We start from the raw sequence: 16,858 nt of genomic DNA, 5'->3' as shown, positions 1-16,858 counted from the left end.
CCTGTGGCACAATGACTCTCACCTACTTCCGACATACATTCCCCCACTCGTGGGGGCAGACGAGTTGTATGACCCAGATCCTACCTCAGTCTCCCAAGAACTGAAGAAGGTGCTTTGGGGTTACTGTTCTAACAAGGCCGGGCAAGTGAGTTTCTGGGAATATGGAGGGGAGGGTTTCTGCTCTCCCCATTCAGTGGCCCTTTTCGGCGCTGCTCTGTCTGAGGCTGTGGCATGACATGATTACACCTTTCTCAGACTTCAAGATTATTCTAGGCCAGCTCGTCCAATAAAACTGTAGTATGATACACATACTAATATCAAATTTGCTAATAGCACATTAAAAAAGTTAAAGGAAACAGATGAGATTATATAACTTTTATTTAACTCAATATAGAAAAATACTAATAATGGCATGTTATCAATATAAAAATTATTAATAAGATATTTCACATTCTTTTCCCAGTTAAGTCTCCAATATTTGGTGTGCATTTTACACTTTGAGCACATCTCAATTTGGACTGGCCACATTTCAAGGACTCAATAGACACTTGTGGCTAATGGCCTGTATAGTGTATAATGCAACTGTAGACATTTATTTTATTTTTTAAGAAAGACATAAATAAAATTCAGTTTAAACATGAAGTTCCACTTTTCTTCCTGTAAGTTATCACTTAGCTTTGAATTCTCTTATTTTCTCTTAATTCTCTGAAGTCTTCTTGCCTTCCTGGTTGTACATATCTTTATATCTGATAAGACAATTACTTGTAAGAATATATAGTGGGAACCCTCCCCTGTATCTCAAGTGCCCTAAATAAGAAGACGTAGTCAAAGCTTAGACCTGACCTGAGAGTTAGGAGACAGGAGTCTCCATCTGATTTGGGCTCTTACTGAAGTTTTTGTGACTGGTTTCATATCTTGGGTGTTCTGCTACCTAACCGTTACACAGACTGTAGCAAGATGATGATTAGAAGTGCTCTTTCATTCCTAAAAGAATTTATCTAGCCTATAAAGTCAGATTAGAAGACTGGATAAAATCTTATACGAGGTGGGAGATGTTTCCTATCCTTAAAAATCTTGCTGCCACTTTAGTCTTGATATAGTTCAGAGGGGTGGTGGAAAAGAATTTTAGAGCAGATAGATATGTTGCTAAAGTATGAAAAATATGTTTTTTCTGAGTGTTTTTATTGTGTCTGTTACTAAGATATGACTTAGAAATACTGAAACCATGGAAGTTTCTGTGCTTCTATGAAATTAGATTTGACCTAATTTGACCAAGAGGTCAGTGATGAGGGGTCTTTCAAAGGAGGGGCCCTACGTTGTGAAGGATAAATTGCAGGAATTATAGGGATAAGGAGATTCTGGAATAACACCTACTTCAGGACCTGAGAGTATGTTTGAGAATGTCTCACAGTGGAAATTGGGTACTTCTGTTAGTTGAATAAAAGCAAAACTAAAGCAAGTCTTCATGCAGCCACATGGCCCCTCTTACACTCTTCATAAGAGATTTCTTTGCCCTTTCATCAGATGATAGAAGTCCAGTTGGATGCAGGGAATGTTGTTGGTCCTTTGTACTGTGAGAGTAGGAACAGGATCACAAGAGGATAAAAGGTGATGCCTCAATATCACAGAAAAAGTAATTTCTCTAGGCTTCAGTGTTCATCAAGAGAGAAATTTTGGGTTTGAGCTCAGACCTCACTGTGGCCATTGCTGTGGAATCACACTGCAGGACAATAAATCAGTGCCTGGGCAGATCGTGTGGCTACAAGAGGCAGAGTCTGCCTTCTGCTGCTCGGTTCTGCCCACTGCTCTCTCCTTCCTTCTTCCTGACTGCCTCCTAGGTAATGATGATGCCTCACTATGAGCCTGGAGGGGGAGGAGGAGAATGAAAGGGAGAACTTAGTGCACCAGAGTTTGGGCCAGTTACAGGAAACGCCCCATCCCTCAGCTGCCGGATGGTCCAGAGAGTCCCACAAGCTTTTCAGAGCCCTCAGGCTCCCTGACTCCATCATCTTAGCCATTCACCACAAGCATGGCAAATCACTTGTCAAAAAAATAGTCCCACAATTCTGGCACAGGAACCCCACAAAGATTTTTTTCTAGATCTCTAGCATTTCTAGAAGTTAATCAAACGATTTCTCTTGTAACTAATTATAATATTCTGATGATTTTATGTATGCATTTTTAAACTACAAGTTGCTAAAGAAGTTATGAGAATGCAGCACGGCATTGATTAGATTATGTATTCATTGAAATTTCACTAAGTAGAATGTCAAGAGGAAGTAGACATGGAGTTCAACTGATTCTCACTTTACTAATCCATAAAACAGATACTTCTCATAAATAGCTGGTAATCGTTCCTCAGTTCTCAGGAAACATCTGAATAGCAGCAGTAAAGTCTCCTATTACTAATGCTCCGTGTTATAATGAACAGAACTGCAATTCATGTTGAAAGGCGCGCTGAGGCAATAGCACAGGGATTAAATGACTGTTGATAACAATGGTTAATATCTGATCGTTTAACAACAATGAGCTTGGCCTTTTATTAGTCACACCTGGAGGTGCTCTCCTTGAGCATTATCTAGCTTGGACCCACAGTGAGCAGCAGGTGAGCTCCATACCCTTTATCTATTCATTTATTCATTCATTCATGCATGCATGCATTCATGCATTCAGACAGCAATATTTATTAAGCACCTATTTTATGCCAAGTGTTGTTCCTGTACCCTTGACATATGTAAGTGAAACAAACCAAAAATGGAGCTACATACGGGGAAAGAGGAATAAGCAACAAAAATGTTGCATGCATACATAAAGTACACGATATTGGGAGCTGGTGAAATCTATGGGGAAAAAAAGAAAAGTAAGCTAAGAAAAACTGTGGGTTGAAGTGAGTGATTCAGCCTCACTGGGAAGGTGATATTTGAGCAAGGACTTGAGCCCATGTTGGTAAAATCTTTCCTATTTTCTTATCTATAAATCTTATTTTGCTACTAGTATCTTTCCTCATATCATTTACTAGACACATATGAAAGATAATTTATATGTAGGCTTAACACTGCATAGACCTCAAGTCAAGGCCAGTTGATCTTTTCATGATAGCATATGATTTATCTCTTGAAAACCTGAGGCTTGGCCTTATTTATGGTAGCAGTATATGGTTCCTAAGTGGTAAGATGTGCTTACTGTTTTAAAATCTACTTCCATGGCTTTCTCATCGGTCAAACAGTCTGAATTCAACACCATTAAGATACTCATTATACTAAAATATAGCATTATTAACAATTCTCTTTCAAAATTCAAATTTACCACAGGAGTAAATGCAAGAAAAAACATGCACAATTCATGCAGGAAAAAGCCTGTGTCTGAAGCAGGGGCGGGCAGAAGCTACAGGCAGAGTATAGATAGAGACCAGACAAGAATTGTCAAGTCTTAAACTTGGCCTCATATACTTTGTGTAATAAAACATAGGAATATTTTTTACTCCCACAAAGAAATGTAGTGCCTTGCAATTTTTTTGACCAACTGACCCTCTGATCTAATTCTATTTTCTCAGTAGGCTACCGCAATGGTGGAGTGGGGTATGGAGTGGAGCCGTCTGCTTCAGGAGAAAGGGGTGTTTTATCACTCCAGCTTCCTTCCTATGAAAAGATATTTGGGGTGTAAAGTTTCTGAGTTCTCACTCACCTGAAAATATATATATATATATATTTTCTTCATATTTGACTGGTTTCTTGGCTAAGTAGATTCTAGCTTGACAAGCATTTTCTCTCAGAACTTTGAAAACAATACTCTACTGTTTTACAGCCTCTAGTTTGTTGCTAGTCCAATTCTTGATTCTTTTGTAAGGGACTTGTTTAATCTCTGGAATAATTTAGGATTTTCTCTATATAATTAATATACTGGAATTTTGCAATTATGTGTCTAGGTCTGAGTGTTCTCATATTTGTGCTGGGTATGTGATGGGCTCTGAAGACGTATTTCGGCTCTGGGGGATTCTCCTGTGTTTATTCTGTAATAATAACCTTTATCCCTCTGTTTTGTTTGACTCTTCCTCAAACTCCTACTAACTGAATGTAGAACTTCCTGAGTTTATATTCTGTGCCTCTTATCTGTTCAGTCTATTATCTATCTTTGCCTTCTTGTTCTGAGCTATTTCCTCCATTTTATTTCCCAAAACCTAAATTGCTTGTTACAAATTTGGAAAAATATTTTCAATAGGTAAGAGTTTTTTTAAATGTCATTTTTTCATAACCTGGTGTCTAAATTCTGAAACTGAGGACACTAATTCAAGCTTTTTTATTCATTTCTTTATACAGCTTGATTAAGGTATAATCAACAAGTAAAATTGTAAGATACTTAAAGTGTACATCATAGTGACTTGATAAACACATACACAGTGAAAGGATTCCCCTCACCTAGTTGATTGACACACACATCACCTGGCTTATTTATTTATTTATTTGGTGAGAATTTTTAAATTCCACTCCCTTAGAAAATTTCAATTGTGCCCTATAATATTACCATTTATAGTCACCATGATCGACATTACATCCTCAGAACTTTATTCCTCTTACAACTGAAAGTTCGTCCCCCATACCAACCTCTCCCAAGTTTCCCCCTGACAAAAAAAACATCACCATGAAGTAGCTGAGTGTTTTCCCCATTTAAAAAATAGTGGGAATTTCTTACGGAAATTTCTTTTTTTTTTTAATCTCCTTCACGTATTTCACCCACCCATCCCCACCCCTCCCCTGTGTGGTAACCACCAGTCACTTCTCAGTGTCTGTGAGTCTACTGCTGTTTTGTTTTATTATGCTTTGCTTTTAAATTCTACATATAAGTGAAATCATATGGTATTTGTCTTTCTCTGCCTGTCTTATTTCACTTAGTGTAATACCTTCTGGGTCCTTCCACATTGTCACAAATGGCAGGATTTCTTTTTCTGAATAATACTCCATTGTATATATGTACCACATCTTCATTATTGATGGACACTTTGGTTGCTTCCATATCTTGGCTATTGTAAATAATGTAGCAATAAACAGGAGTGCAAGTATCTTTTCAAATCAGGGATTTTGTTTTCTCCTGTTAAATTCCTAGAAGTGGAATTACTGGGTCATATAGTATTTCTATTTTTAGTTTTTTGAGGAACCTCCATATTGCTTCAAATAGTGGCTGCACCAGTTTACATTCCTACCAATGTCTTTACTTTTCTTTCATGTTTCTGGGCTTTGAGTCCCCTTTTTTAAAATCAAAAAGCACTTATTACCTGGTCTAGTGATTCTTGATTTTTCATGTAGATGTAAGACTGAGGTAAGAATAGAGAGACTGTAGTATGTAGGTGGGGCTTATAGGCTAGTGGATTTTGCTTAAGAATAAAAAGTCAGGAAGCCAGTAAGTCGGGGGACTAGATTTGCCGATGCACTGACTACCCAGCTAGAAACTCTAGTACTCTCCAGTAATAGTTAAATATTCCTAAAATTAAATCTCCTATTTTTTTGCCTGGAATAAATGCCTAACTACAAATTGTTCTATATCCAGAAGGGAAAAGTCCATACATGGATGTCTAACTAATTCCCTTTTCTCAGCTCCATTTCTCTCTCCTATTCTCAGTTTTAAATGCCACCTCAATTCTGGAACTGTTCCATGCAAGTTCCTCTCTGGGTGTGTCCCAGGCAGTTACTATTTCTGTTTTGCTTTACCCACTGATAGTTTTCTCCATTGTTGTATGTTTTAACCTTTCCTCCCTTTACAGTAAATTTAATGGCGCTTCAGAAGGCAAAGAAATTGATCTGCAGGTTCAGTTTGCCATCTTGAACTGGAAATGTCTCCAGCTCTTTTGTAAAGAGTTTAGAATGTGACTCAGTGTATTTCTCCCCTACTCACAAGCATTACCATAATTTGGGGTGAATTCAGTTCCCAAATAGATATCACAATGACACGCTAACCTCTCACTGTTTTGCCCACTCTATCCCTAGTCATCTTCACTTCCTCTACCTCTGCCAATCACTCTGTATCCACACCCTAGGCTTTGCCAGCACCTTGAGCTGAGATTTTTAAACTGAAACGTGCTGCTTCCCGGTAACAACTTTTATGTCCCACTCTGTCACTAAGCTACTAGAACAGCACATGCTTTCGGCCTTGTAAAGATACTCCAGATTATTAGTCCATTTAATTTCTCCCATTTCACCTACTTCTAGATCCAGCCTCAACTACACATCCCGTCATTGTACCCCTCCTGTCAGAACCCTGAACATGGACCAATCAGATTGCACTATAGAGTAAAACTCTCTGGGTTCATGCCCCATCTCTACCACCCACATGGCTTATAAGCACAGAGACTTTGGAGAAGCGACTTGTACTTTCTGTGCATCCATTCCTCATCTTTAAGATGAGGATAATAATAGCATTATGTTCTGAGGATGACATGAAATAGTATATGTAAAGTGCTTAGAGAGATGTCAGTCTCAATAAGTGTTCAAGAAATATTAGCTAGTAATAATATTCTCTAATCTAGAAATGCTTGTGAAGTAGCAGTGTGCTCTATTAAGTTGTATCAGACTAATACAGTGGGCTTATACTTTCAGTTTGAACTATTTAATCAGTCTTCCTATTGATTAACCACTTCTAAAGAGATGTGATATTTTTACTTTTCAACTACACCAAAGAACCCAAAGAAACGGGTTATTTCTCTTTTATTTCTCTTATTTTTTTTCCTAATCCAACTTTGAGAGTTAATTCTCTTCACCTCCAAGAAGAACTTGCCCTAATTACAATAGGGTAATAAACTACTGACATCTAATTAAAACATCTATTAAGGTAGCACGTACCAATTACAAACTGGAAGGCATGTTGCTTCATATTTTCCCTTCTGTAACAATTGTGGCTTTAGAAAATACACTAGACTCAAAAAGGAGTTTAAACTCTTATCATTTCTCATTGATGCTGTGTTATACTCCTGCTTCCAGATCTATAACTATCTGTAACTATGTGATAGTTATTCAAAGATCTCAGTAATCTTCCTAGCTTAGATCTCAAAATCTTTGTTGTGGGTCTTCTGCTGAATTCCTTAATTTAAATAAGGCACTGGAGCAAGTCCCGTTAACCCCTGGTACTCTATAACTATTGTTCTGATTGCCAGAACCCAATTGTAAGAAAACCTACCCGAGTTCATATTTGGGACACCAGCTCTGTAGCATGAAACTGTGGTTGGTGAAGACATATGTAACAGTGGCCTCTAAAGATGTGAGGATTGTGCACACTTTAGTTGTAATGATTCTAGCATCACACTCTCAGGATGTTTCTCAATAGATTGTCAGTGAGGTGTCAATTAAAATTTAAAACAAATCTATTATTTTAGTATCAGCTTCAGAAAGTATCACAAAGAAACAATATAATAAAGTAACAGTGGGTCTTGTTGGAATCTTGGGCAAGTTCCTTAATTTTTCTGGGCTCCATCTCCTAATCAATAAAATGAGTTTGGGGATGAGTTAAGTAAAATAATGCATAAAAGCACCTCGTATATAACAGTGAACAGGAAACTGCTTGTTGAATATAAGGAGGCAAACAGACAGGCATAACCTTTTAAGGAGCAAATTCCTGTTTGAAAGAGTACAAAACCAAAGCTTATATTGGTGCCACTCCTGCTTTCATACCCTTTATTTATCAATTATCCTTAAATAATCTGTCTTAACTTTTGGTTAATAGATGCATCCCCTTTCTTTATCTCCCCATCCACAAATAAAAAGACAACATCCTTATTTATGCTTTTAGCATAGTCTTACTTTCACACTCTAGGAATGTATAGCCGAATGTGTTTTCTGGGAAAACATCTAAATCAAAAGCATTTTTGGCAGACATACAATGGCTATTACTATATAGTTATAGAAAGCTCATGTAAGTTAGTAAACTAAGGATATGTGTTATAGCTAATTGACCCTGTGGGCTTGCCAGAATGTAGCCAAATGCCAAATTAAGCCTTATAAGTTCTATGTCTGGAAAAAGCTCAGTAGAACCTTTACTATCCTAATTCTTGATCACAATTGTTTTACAAGGCCGAAATCACACTTCCCTTTTTTTATCATCTGAGTAGATCCAGAGTTGCTTTCTAAGAAAAGCCCCAATTCTGAAAAAAGTTAGACTTGGGTGAAGAGTTATAAACATGTGCTGTGTGTACTTTCTGACCCGCCTGCAAAATCAACAGCCAAGAGGCACTCTTTCCCACTAAGCCCAACCCAGCTTCACACTCATTCTCTGCACGATCTCCAGGAAAAGAACCAAGCATGGAAGAATTTACTTGCCACCTTGTACTGGAACGTAAGCTCCCTGAAGACACAGACTTCAGTGTATTCATATTTGTTTTCCTGACAAAAATGCTATTTGTTAATAAACTGTGTAAACTAAGAATAGTAGTCACTTCATGCAATATTTTTAAAATATTAGCAGAAGCATTTTAATTTACTCTAAAAGGAAAAGCCAATAAAAATGCTATAACATTAAAAGAATCCAGTTTATGGTGGGAGTCCCTGTTTGGATAAAAGTTAGAACACTTACACGTTGTCTCACAGAGATGGACATGTGTAAGTCTATTATGGACAGAATTTTTTCTAACCCCTGACATCGGGTGGGAAAACTCTTACCACCTTTATTTCTATAGTCAGGCTCATTTCTCTTAAAGCTGTTTAAACCAATAAGAAGTTTCCAGAAGCTGCAGTTTGAAGGACCTAACCTTCCAAGGAAAAGACAAACAAAATGAAATAAACATGTTTCAGCCTCATAGTTTTTCCCCCTCACCAACAGTTTCAAGTTAAATTTGTCCCCCTTAAAGCACCCCCATTTCTCCACAGAGACTGTCAAATAAATCTGTCATGGACGCCCACACTTGGCTTCAATTCTAAGTGGTACTCAGACCAGTCACATGTCAGTGCATTTTTAATTGCTAAAGCAAATCATATCCATTTTAATTATACCCTAATCATTTCTTACAGTCAGTTTCTCTTCAGAATGTAAAGTCTTGGAAATAACCCATTAAAAAGTACTGGAAGACTCTGGGGCTTTGGCAGGCTGAAACAGAACTTCTGAAAAGATGCTGTGTGAATTTTCCAAAGAAGGTAATCAATCTGAGAGGACGCATATAGGAGTGGTTCATTTGGGAGCTGGCTGGTGGCTTTTATCTTGGATTTGAGGACCTCAGAATCTCATGGTGACACCAGCAAATGTATAGCATAACTTGGACATCTCTCTTAATGATTGCTTCTGTTTGTAAAGACCAGGCTCTATCAACTGCAAAGGAGGGGGGCTCATCTAGAAGCCAGTAAGTGCTCAGTGACTCACTTTCCTCACCAGAATTTTCATAAGGCTGGAATTCTGGGAGGGATGTCTGGAGAATGTCTGAGAGGAAGTTCTCAAGCCACTGTCCGGCTGTTTGCTGGAGAAAGCCTCCTGTGGTTGCCAGACCAGTTGACTAAAGCAAACAGCAATGGATTTCAGTGATGTTTCCTCATTAACTTTTATGAACAATTCATGCAAGGTTACCATGGAGTTCGTTTTCATCAGATTGAGAACATTATAAACTTCCAAAGAAGAAAACCATTAGTGGAAAAACTAATGATGCTGTAAGGTAACAACTGTATTTATGTGGAACCACAGAATCTATTCAAGTGAATTGCACTGAACCAGCCAAAATACTCCAAGAAACTATTTATGTGTGTGTGTGTGTGTGTGTGTGTGTGTTTGTGAATTCAGCCTTTTATTGATTTGTAAAGTTGAACAATTGCTTGGGATTATGTGGATTTTGCCAAAATGAAATTGTACATAAAACTTACTTCTCTTTTTCAAAAGCTTTTTTATTTATGTTGAAGGCTTTATAATTACGGAATGTTCTTCTCTCTCAGAAGATATTCTGAGAGGGAAGCAAAAATACCACTTTTGCAAAGCCATTTCCATTCTTCTAAAGGTCTGCTGGTAAATTATTCTTACTGATCTTTCCATCTTTCTGGCCCGTGCATACACACCTAACCCATACTAAATTTCACCAGATGGCATTTTATTTCTTTCAAGTAAAGCAGTCATGGATTTACACAGTTGAATTTTTAAACTGCTGTATTTACTGAAAGTGCATATGGTGCTATATGGACAAAGAAATTGTGCTGGAAGAAATACATTTCTGACTGCAGTACCTCATCATCTCCCAGAGGGGGAAAAGAGTGCAGTTATGTGGTGTATTTCTCGTAAAATCTTACACAGCTTTATTTTTTTTCCTCTGCTAAAACTTCAGATGTGTACTGTACATACATGGAAGTCGTGTGACTTTTAGTTCTTCCCTTGGTCACAAATAGAAAGTTTGTACAAAACCTAATCATCTGCCAAAATGATCCATGAGTGATTTCTAGAAGAAAACGAAACATAAACCTGAACTTGCAAAAAAATTAAAACCTCTGCATGTCAACGTAAGCAGATGTTGGTGTAGAATTTACAAGGATGAGAATGTTATAAAACCTCCCTTGAGCCACTCACAGTTCATTTCGAGGCCAAGAACGCCCCCAAAATCTGTTTCTAATTTTACAGAAATCTTTTGAAATTTGGCCCGGTATTCAAACGTCCGTGGAACGAAAAAAACTTTGTCCTAGCTTCAGCTTCCAGCTCTGAAGACAGACTTGTTCTTTTCAACGGTTTTCACAGATCCGGTGACCCACGCTCTGAAGTTAGACTTAGCTAACTTTCAAAAACATCTGGAAAAATGAAGGTCAGTATATGCAGCTTCAGATACTGCTAAAGAACGAGGACTGACCGAACTGAGCGATCAGAGTTTTCTATTGTTTAGAAGGAAAGGATTTGTACATACGTATGTACTTCCTGGAGTGGGTTGGAATTGGAAAATTTTTCTAAATATACTGTAGAAACATTTGTCCTTGTAGAGCTGGAAGCATTCCAGCAATTATAGCCAGATCAGTGGAAGACAAGCAAAAACTTTGTGGGGAGGAGGAAATAGGATTTAGGTGTAAACAAAATCTTGCCACTTCTACTATTATCAGAAACTGTGTATATGTTGACTTTTCTTTCTTTTATACAGACATGGTTAAAAATTGTGTTCGGAGTTGCCATCTCTGCTGTGCTTGCTCTATTGGTGATGTGCATTGTCTTACGTCCTTCAAGAGGTGAGAGTTTTCTCTAATTTGCTCTGCCTAGAATAGCTTGGAAAATGCACTAATGCATGGCCATGAGTGATTGAACATTTTCCAACTGCTTATTTTCCAAAGTAAGTCTGTTATTTCCAAGAAGATATGTAAGCTCACAGATAAATTGTTGAGCAACCGGAAGTCCTAAAGAATTTAAGGCATGGATAAAAAGAGATTTCCAATATTATTTCAGCAATAGAAAAACCTAAGCACTATTTTATATCAGCTCCACCCCCCCCCCACCAAATATATGCTAAATTACAAGCTTTGACAGGCCTTTAGAGACAATATTTTTAATTAATATTACTTTCCACTTTTGGATTGCCTCATGGAGTAAAATAGTAAAATGAGTAAGAATGGAGAAGTTAACCTAGAACTTACAGTTTTTTATTATGAGACTTCCCAAAAATTTAGAAAGGCAGATGAGAATAGAAATCTTGGAAACAGCTGTATACAAAAAGTGAAATTGTTGTTCTAGATGCAGTAGCAATGAGCAACCAAATCAGAAGACTAGATAGTATTAAGCAGGCATTATATTTAATGATAAATCAATCCTTTAAAAAAGATTAATATTGATCTCACTTTGCTGAAAGTTGGAAGATACTATATTGTTTGAAGACTAATACTGGGGATAGTTTGAATTTAAATGAAGCACTACCTATAAATAACCCAGTGGTTTTAGGGGAATAAGTTTCATGAAACAATTTATGAAAAGAAGCTCAAGTTCTAAAACAGGAAAAAAAGACCTCATTAATACCAGGTCTTGTGCCTTGGGGTCTAGGGAAACAGGAGAAGTTTGTACCAATAAATATTTAAAGTTTTTGATAGCTAAGGTGGGAAATTTCTTTGGTTAAAAGTTCACAGACAGTAAAGGAATATCAATGATAAACTTTCAGCTAAAGAATGTTGAGTTCTGAATAATCTGTTGTTTTAAAAAATGAAATATAGAAAAATATTTTGAAAAACCCAAAATGCTCATGGGATTTTTACAGAATTATAAAATGAAGACGTTAAGCAATAAGGTGAAAGTAGTGTTCTTATAACTTTGGTGTTAATCTTCAGTCCTTATTCCTGCCCTCTGCTACCACACAATTATTCTTAGGCTAAAATGTATAGTGCATTCATATTCTTCATATTTTTTCAGGTTAAAGTTGTTTTCAGACCAGTGTTTCACCTCAGTGGTTTGGGGGCCATATTTCCCTCTTATCAGCAATTGTCAGGTGACAGATTAGGTCCTACTGACCTGTGGAATGCTAATCTGTTCAAATTTAACTCCTTATTTTTGAAAGTAACTCACCAGTACTTGAAATTGATACTTTGCTCAGAAATGTTGAGAACAAAAGTGTGTGGATTTTACCGACAACTTACCTCCATGTCCACAGGAAAGGATGGCTTGCATTTGCACTTCGGAATTTCAGGCATAATTTGTAGTAGAAATATACTATAGTTATACATTTTCAAATGACATATGAGTATGCCCACAAATAGACATTGGGGTAACTATGTATAACCTTAACCCTTACACTCCCAAATTTAGATATGCCTATTATATATACAAATATCTATTATAAACTACATATATATTATAAAAGTCCTATAACTTAGTTTTACGATTCAACCAACAGATTAATTCTCAGAACAAAATTATTTCCTAATAGAGTGAAATAAGGAAATTAAACTTTGGATGAAATTTGATTACTCACTCAGAAACAGATATATCATAAAAACACTAAAAACTGTATTTTTTTATCCATAATATCATTCTTTCCATTCTAAATTGGCTGAAGAACTTCTCAGAAGGTCCCTTAACTCACACATGGGACTATTCATCCGCTGACTTTCCTGAGCAGGACCGGGTGGAGGCCCCCCTCCGCCCCAACTCAGGGGACAGGCAGCCCTGGCGTTGAGCTCTCCCCGACCCCCCTCCTTCCTCTTCACACCCCGCTCCTCCCCCATCCCCAGTCTCCGGCTTCCTGTCCACCTCTCACTCGTACGCGTGCCCAGGGCCTGGGGAGGATGGGGTCTAAGGCGGCATGAATGGAAGGAGGAAGGCGCAAGGCGATGGAGGAATGGAAAATTCAAAAAGCCAAGTAAGCTTCTAGCCAGGCTGCGCACGCCTCCTCAGAAATCCCATCACCTCACATTTGCCTTAGGCGCCCTCGTGTTCCTAGCCCAGGATTTATGCCCCAGCGTAACGACGGCCTCCCTTTGAGAGGCTTACCGCCCACTTAAGGAACGTTCATTCACTTACTTATGCATGAATGAGCCAAGTCCCACCCCCTGCCCATCGCTGCGCCAGGTGTTGAGCACACAGCGGGGCAGTGGGCCAGACTGCCCTCGGATTCTGTCCTTCCCCACAAGGTCTCCGTGGAGGGGGCAAAGAGAGGAGCGCTTCCACTGGGGGAGCAGGAACCCCAGCTCGGGATTAAAAGGGCTCTGGGGCAATCAGGCAGGATTTTAGGAACGAATGAGAAAATGTCGTGAAATGAGAAAGATTCATTGAGATCACTCACATAATAATAAAAAAAGGGACATCTTTTTTTGAAACTTTCGAATGTTCTGATTTATATTTTCACCAAATGGGGAGCATATATGCTTTTCTACCCCATAGTACCAGGCTAGCTTCTTGACCTTGGCCTACTCCCCTATCCCCTCCCATTCTCTGGCCTCTCATCACTTGTTCTCGTCTTCCTAAGCATCACCCCTTTTCCTGTGTGAAGATGCACCCAGGCTTAGAGTGGCAAACGAATTCCATGCCTTCCCCCCACTTTCGCCAACCCCAAGGACAAACACACCAGACCTTCTTGTTTCAAGAGATATACAAGGCTGATAATAACAGAACTAAACAAAAAAATCCTAGCATTGGAAAGTGATAGCAGCTCCAGAACTTCAAAAGTACATTCTATACGGCCTTGCTTCATGATTTATAGTTTCTGAGTTCCTGGACCCAAATTTGTGAAGTCCATTTGTGAAAGGAAACATAGGCATTACCTGCCCTCTCCTTGAATTCTGCAGAGTGCCTAGTAAGGAATAAACACTCAAATATCAGCTATTATTTTTATACAATTTCTAACATGTAGTAGCGACTTAATAAACAATAGCTAGAATTTCATTGTTCTTCCTCTCAATATACTATACATGCAAAGATGGCCACAGGGCCCTTCTGTGTGATGTTTTCCAATCTCAACAGTTCTTAATTCTGAGAGTAGGGGATCTTTATCTCCGGTATCACCCCGTGTGCCTATCCCCCACCTGCTTGGATCAAAAGCGACAAATATTTTTCAGAAACTTTTGCAGGCAAGGCACTCCTACAGGATGTTGGCAGCTCTGGGGCAAAAGCAAAGGACAAGAAGAGGAGAGGAAAGACGAAGGAAGAGGAAGGTGGGAGGCAGGGAATGGAGAGGAAAGCAAGTGACAGAAAACGCAGAGGGGTGGTGTGCGGTGTGGAGAAATGACAAGTCCCCCTTGTCGGTGCCTCCAGCGACTCTCCAGGCACCAAGACCATGGCTCACCTCGGCTCAGGCCTGCCTGCGGGCCTCTCATCTACCTTTAATCACTTTCCTTTTTATTGTGGCTGCTTTGGGCCTGCCATATAAGTTGCCAATTTAAAACAATCAGACAACATCACATAGAAATTTAGATTTTTGGCTTCTCTTTAAACACTGAATCTGACAACATTGGGCCCATGGTAATAGGTAGCTGAGGAGCAGCCACTGTCCTTAGGTGGACAACACATTCCCCAATTTGCCACAGATTCTACAGCTTTCTATTTTAATATATGTAAGATACCATATTCTTTACAATATCTACCTGCTATAAACATTTGGATCTTTAACGCTTGAGCTGAAGAAAGTATAGGATTCCTACTAAGATCAAAAATAACAATCTATTGAATATGAAAAACCTGAGGTTAGCATCCCATGGTCATCCGTCATCCATGCTGTCCAGTCTGCTGCAGCTCCTGGTCACTTTGGCTATCTATTCAACAATTATTTACTTAAACACCTTCGAAATACCAGGTCTGGTCTAAGGCATGAATAGCAAGGTCCCTGCATTTAGGAAAAAACAGTTTGATAATAAACAAGAAAGTAAATAAATTCATAGCATATGGAGCTATATATAGGCAACAACTGGAGTGGGGAGTATGTTAGACATCTAGGGCCGCCCTGACAAAATGCCACAGATTAGGTGGCTTAAACAACAGAAGTCGGTTTTCTCACAGTTCTGGATGTTAGATGTCCATGGTCAAGGTGTAGACAGGTCTGGTTTCTCTGGAGGCTCTCCCCCTGGTCGTACAGATGGCTGCCTCCTTGCTGTGCCCTTATATGGCCTTTCTCTGTGCAAACACACTCCTGGTGTCTCTCCCTCTTCTTATAAGGGCTCCAGTTATATTAGATTAGGGCTCTACCATTATGATCTTCTGTAACCTTATCTACCTCCGTAAGGTAGTGACCTTAATTAACTCCCCTATGTCCAGATACAATCACACTGAGGGTTAGAGCTTCAATCTATGAGTTTTGGAGGGACACAAGCCAGTCTATAACCAAGGTGGTCAGTGAAAGCTTCTCTGAAATGATATTTGGCCTGAAATCTTAAGGACAGGAAGGACACAGCTGGGGGATGGGGGATGCCCTCATACAGAGGGAAAAGCAGGTACCAAAGGCCCCGACCCAGGAAAATGTTTAGGAAGTTCAAGGAGCTGAAAGGACACTGAGAGCTGTGAGGCCAGTATTATGTAAGGAAAATAACACAGGAAAATATGGACATTTATATCTGTTTATGATTTTACACACACATATGTAAAACTTAAAAATGATTGTTTACTTAGCTAAACAATGCCTTATATAACTTATTTCAGAAGATGTCTCAATCACAGACAAGTTAGATAAAACAGAAATCAACATTTTGTGAGAAGAGATATCATTTAGAATGTTTGCATTTTAGGTAGAAATCTACTATTGTTATCACTATTATTATTATCATTGCTACTACTGTTAACCTCAGCAATCACTTCTTGTAAAAGAAGATGTACGTGAGATGAAAATAATCTTCAAAGGAGAAGTGAACATATTTTTAAGGCTTGAAATTTTCCCAGTATCAACATTCAGAACTGTGAAATAGACTCCTTCAAACATCTTAGGAGTTTTAAGCTTATTTATATTCACTGTTCTTTTTGAGGAAATACGGGGAAGTCTAAAGGGTTGGGCAAAAGGTTCAGAAAGTTCATGGACATAAAGGAGCTTTTGAGTTGAGTGTAAATAAATCAACTTTGCAGATTATATTTCTTTAATTTGCACTTGAATTTTTAAATCAAAGACGATGTCTCTTGGCAAACTCTTTTTGAGTTTGGCCAGATTCTAAGTATTTTTGAAAATAATCCATGTATTTGGGTGATTCCCCTAATGCAGAGGAGTTTACCTGTCTCTGATTTCCAAAGTGAAGTATGTTACAATTTATACAAGAATATCTAGTCATAGATACACCTTGAGAAAAACATGTTCTAAAGCTCAAATCAAGAATGTGGAATCAAGACTGAAAGTTTGTAGCATCCAGAAACAGTCAAGCTAAGTCTTAAAATATAGAAATAATTACCATAGTAGGCACAAATCAAAATGATCTTTCCATAGAATAATCAAATAACAATCAGTCTTTTTAAAAAATTGTCATTATATATACAGCAA

The 16,858-nt window shown here is 38.3% G+C and overlaps 1 protein-coding gene across 2 annotated transcripts in view; it reads left to right on the top strand.

The window, feature by feature from the left end:
• The window catches only part of FAP (fibroblast activation protein alpha), a 98,056-nt gene that overhangs the window by 9,219 nt on the left and 71,979 nt on the right, over positions 1-16,858 (top strand). For both annotated transcript variants that reach the window (XM_073241557.1, XM_073241558.1), the window contains exons 5-6: positions 10,567-10,744; positions 11,072-11,156. In XM_073241557.1, the coding sequence (XP_073097658.1) occupies positions 10,739-10,744; positions 11,072-11,156 (91 nt within the window). In that variant the 5' untranslated portion in view covers positions 10,567-10,738. The remainder of the gene's footprint in view (positions 1-10,566; positions 10,745-11,071; positions 11,157-16,858) is intronic.

The sequence above is a fragment of the Manis javanica genome, chromosome 7 (genome assembly GCF_040802235.1).
Source record: "Manis javanica isolate MJ-LG chromosome 7, MJ_LKY, whole genome shotgun sequence".
NCBI lineage: Eukaryota > Metazoa > Chordata > Mammalia > Pholidota > Manidae > Manis > Manis javanica.
Note: the sequence above shows the minus strand (reverse complement) of the source record. Positions and strands in the feature narration are given on the sequence as shown.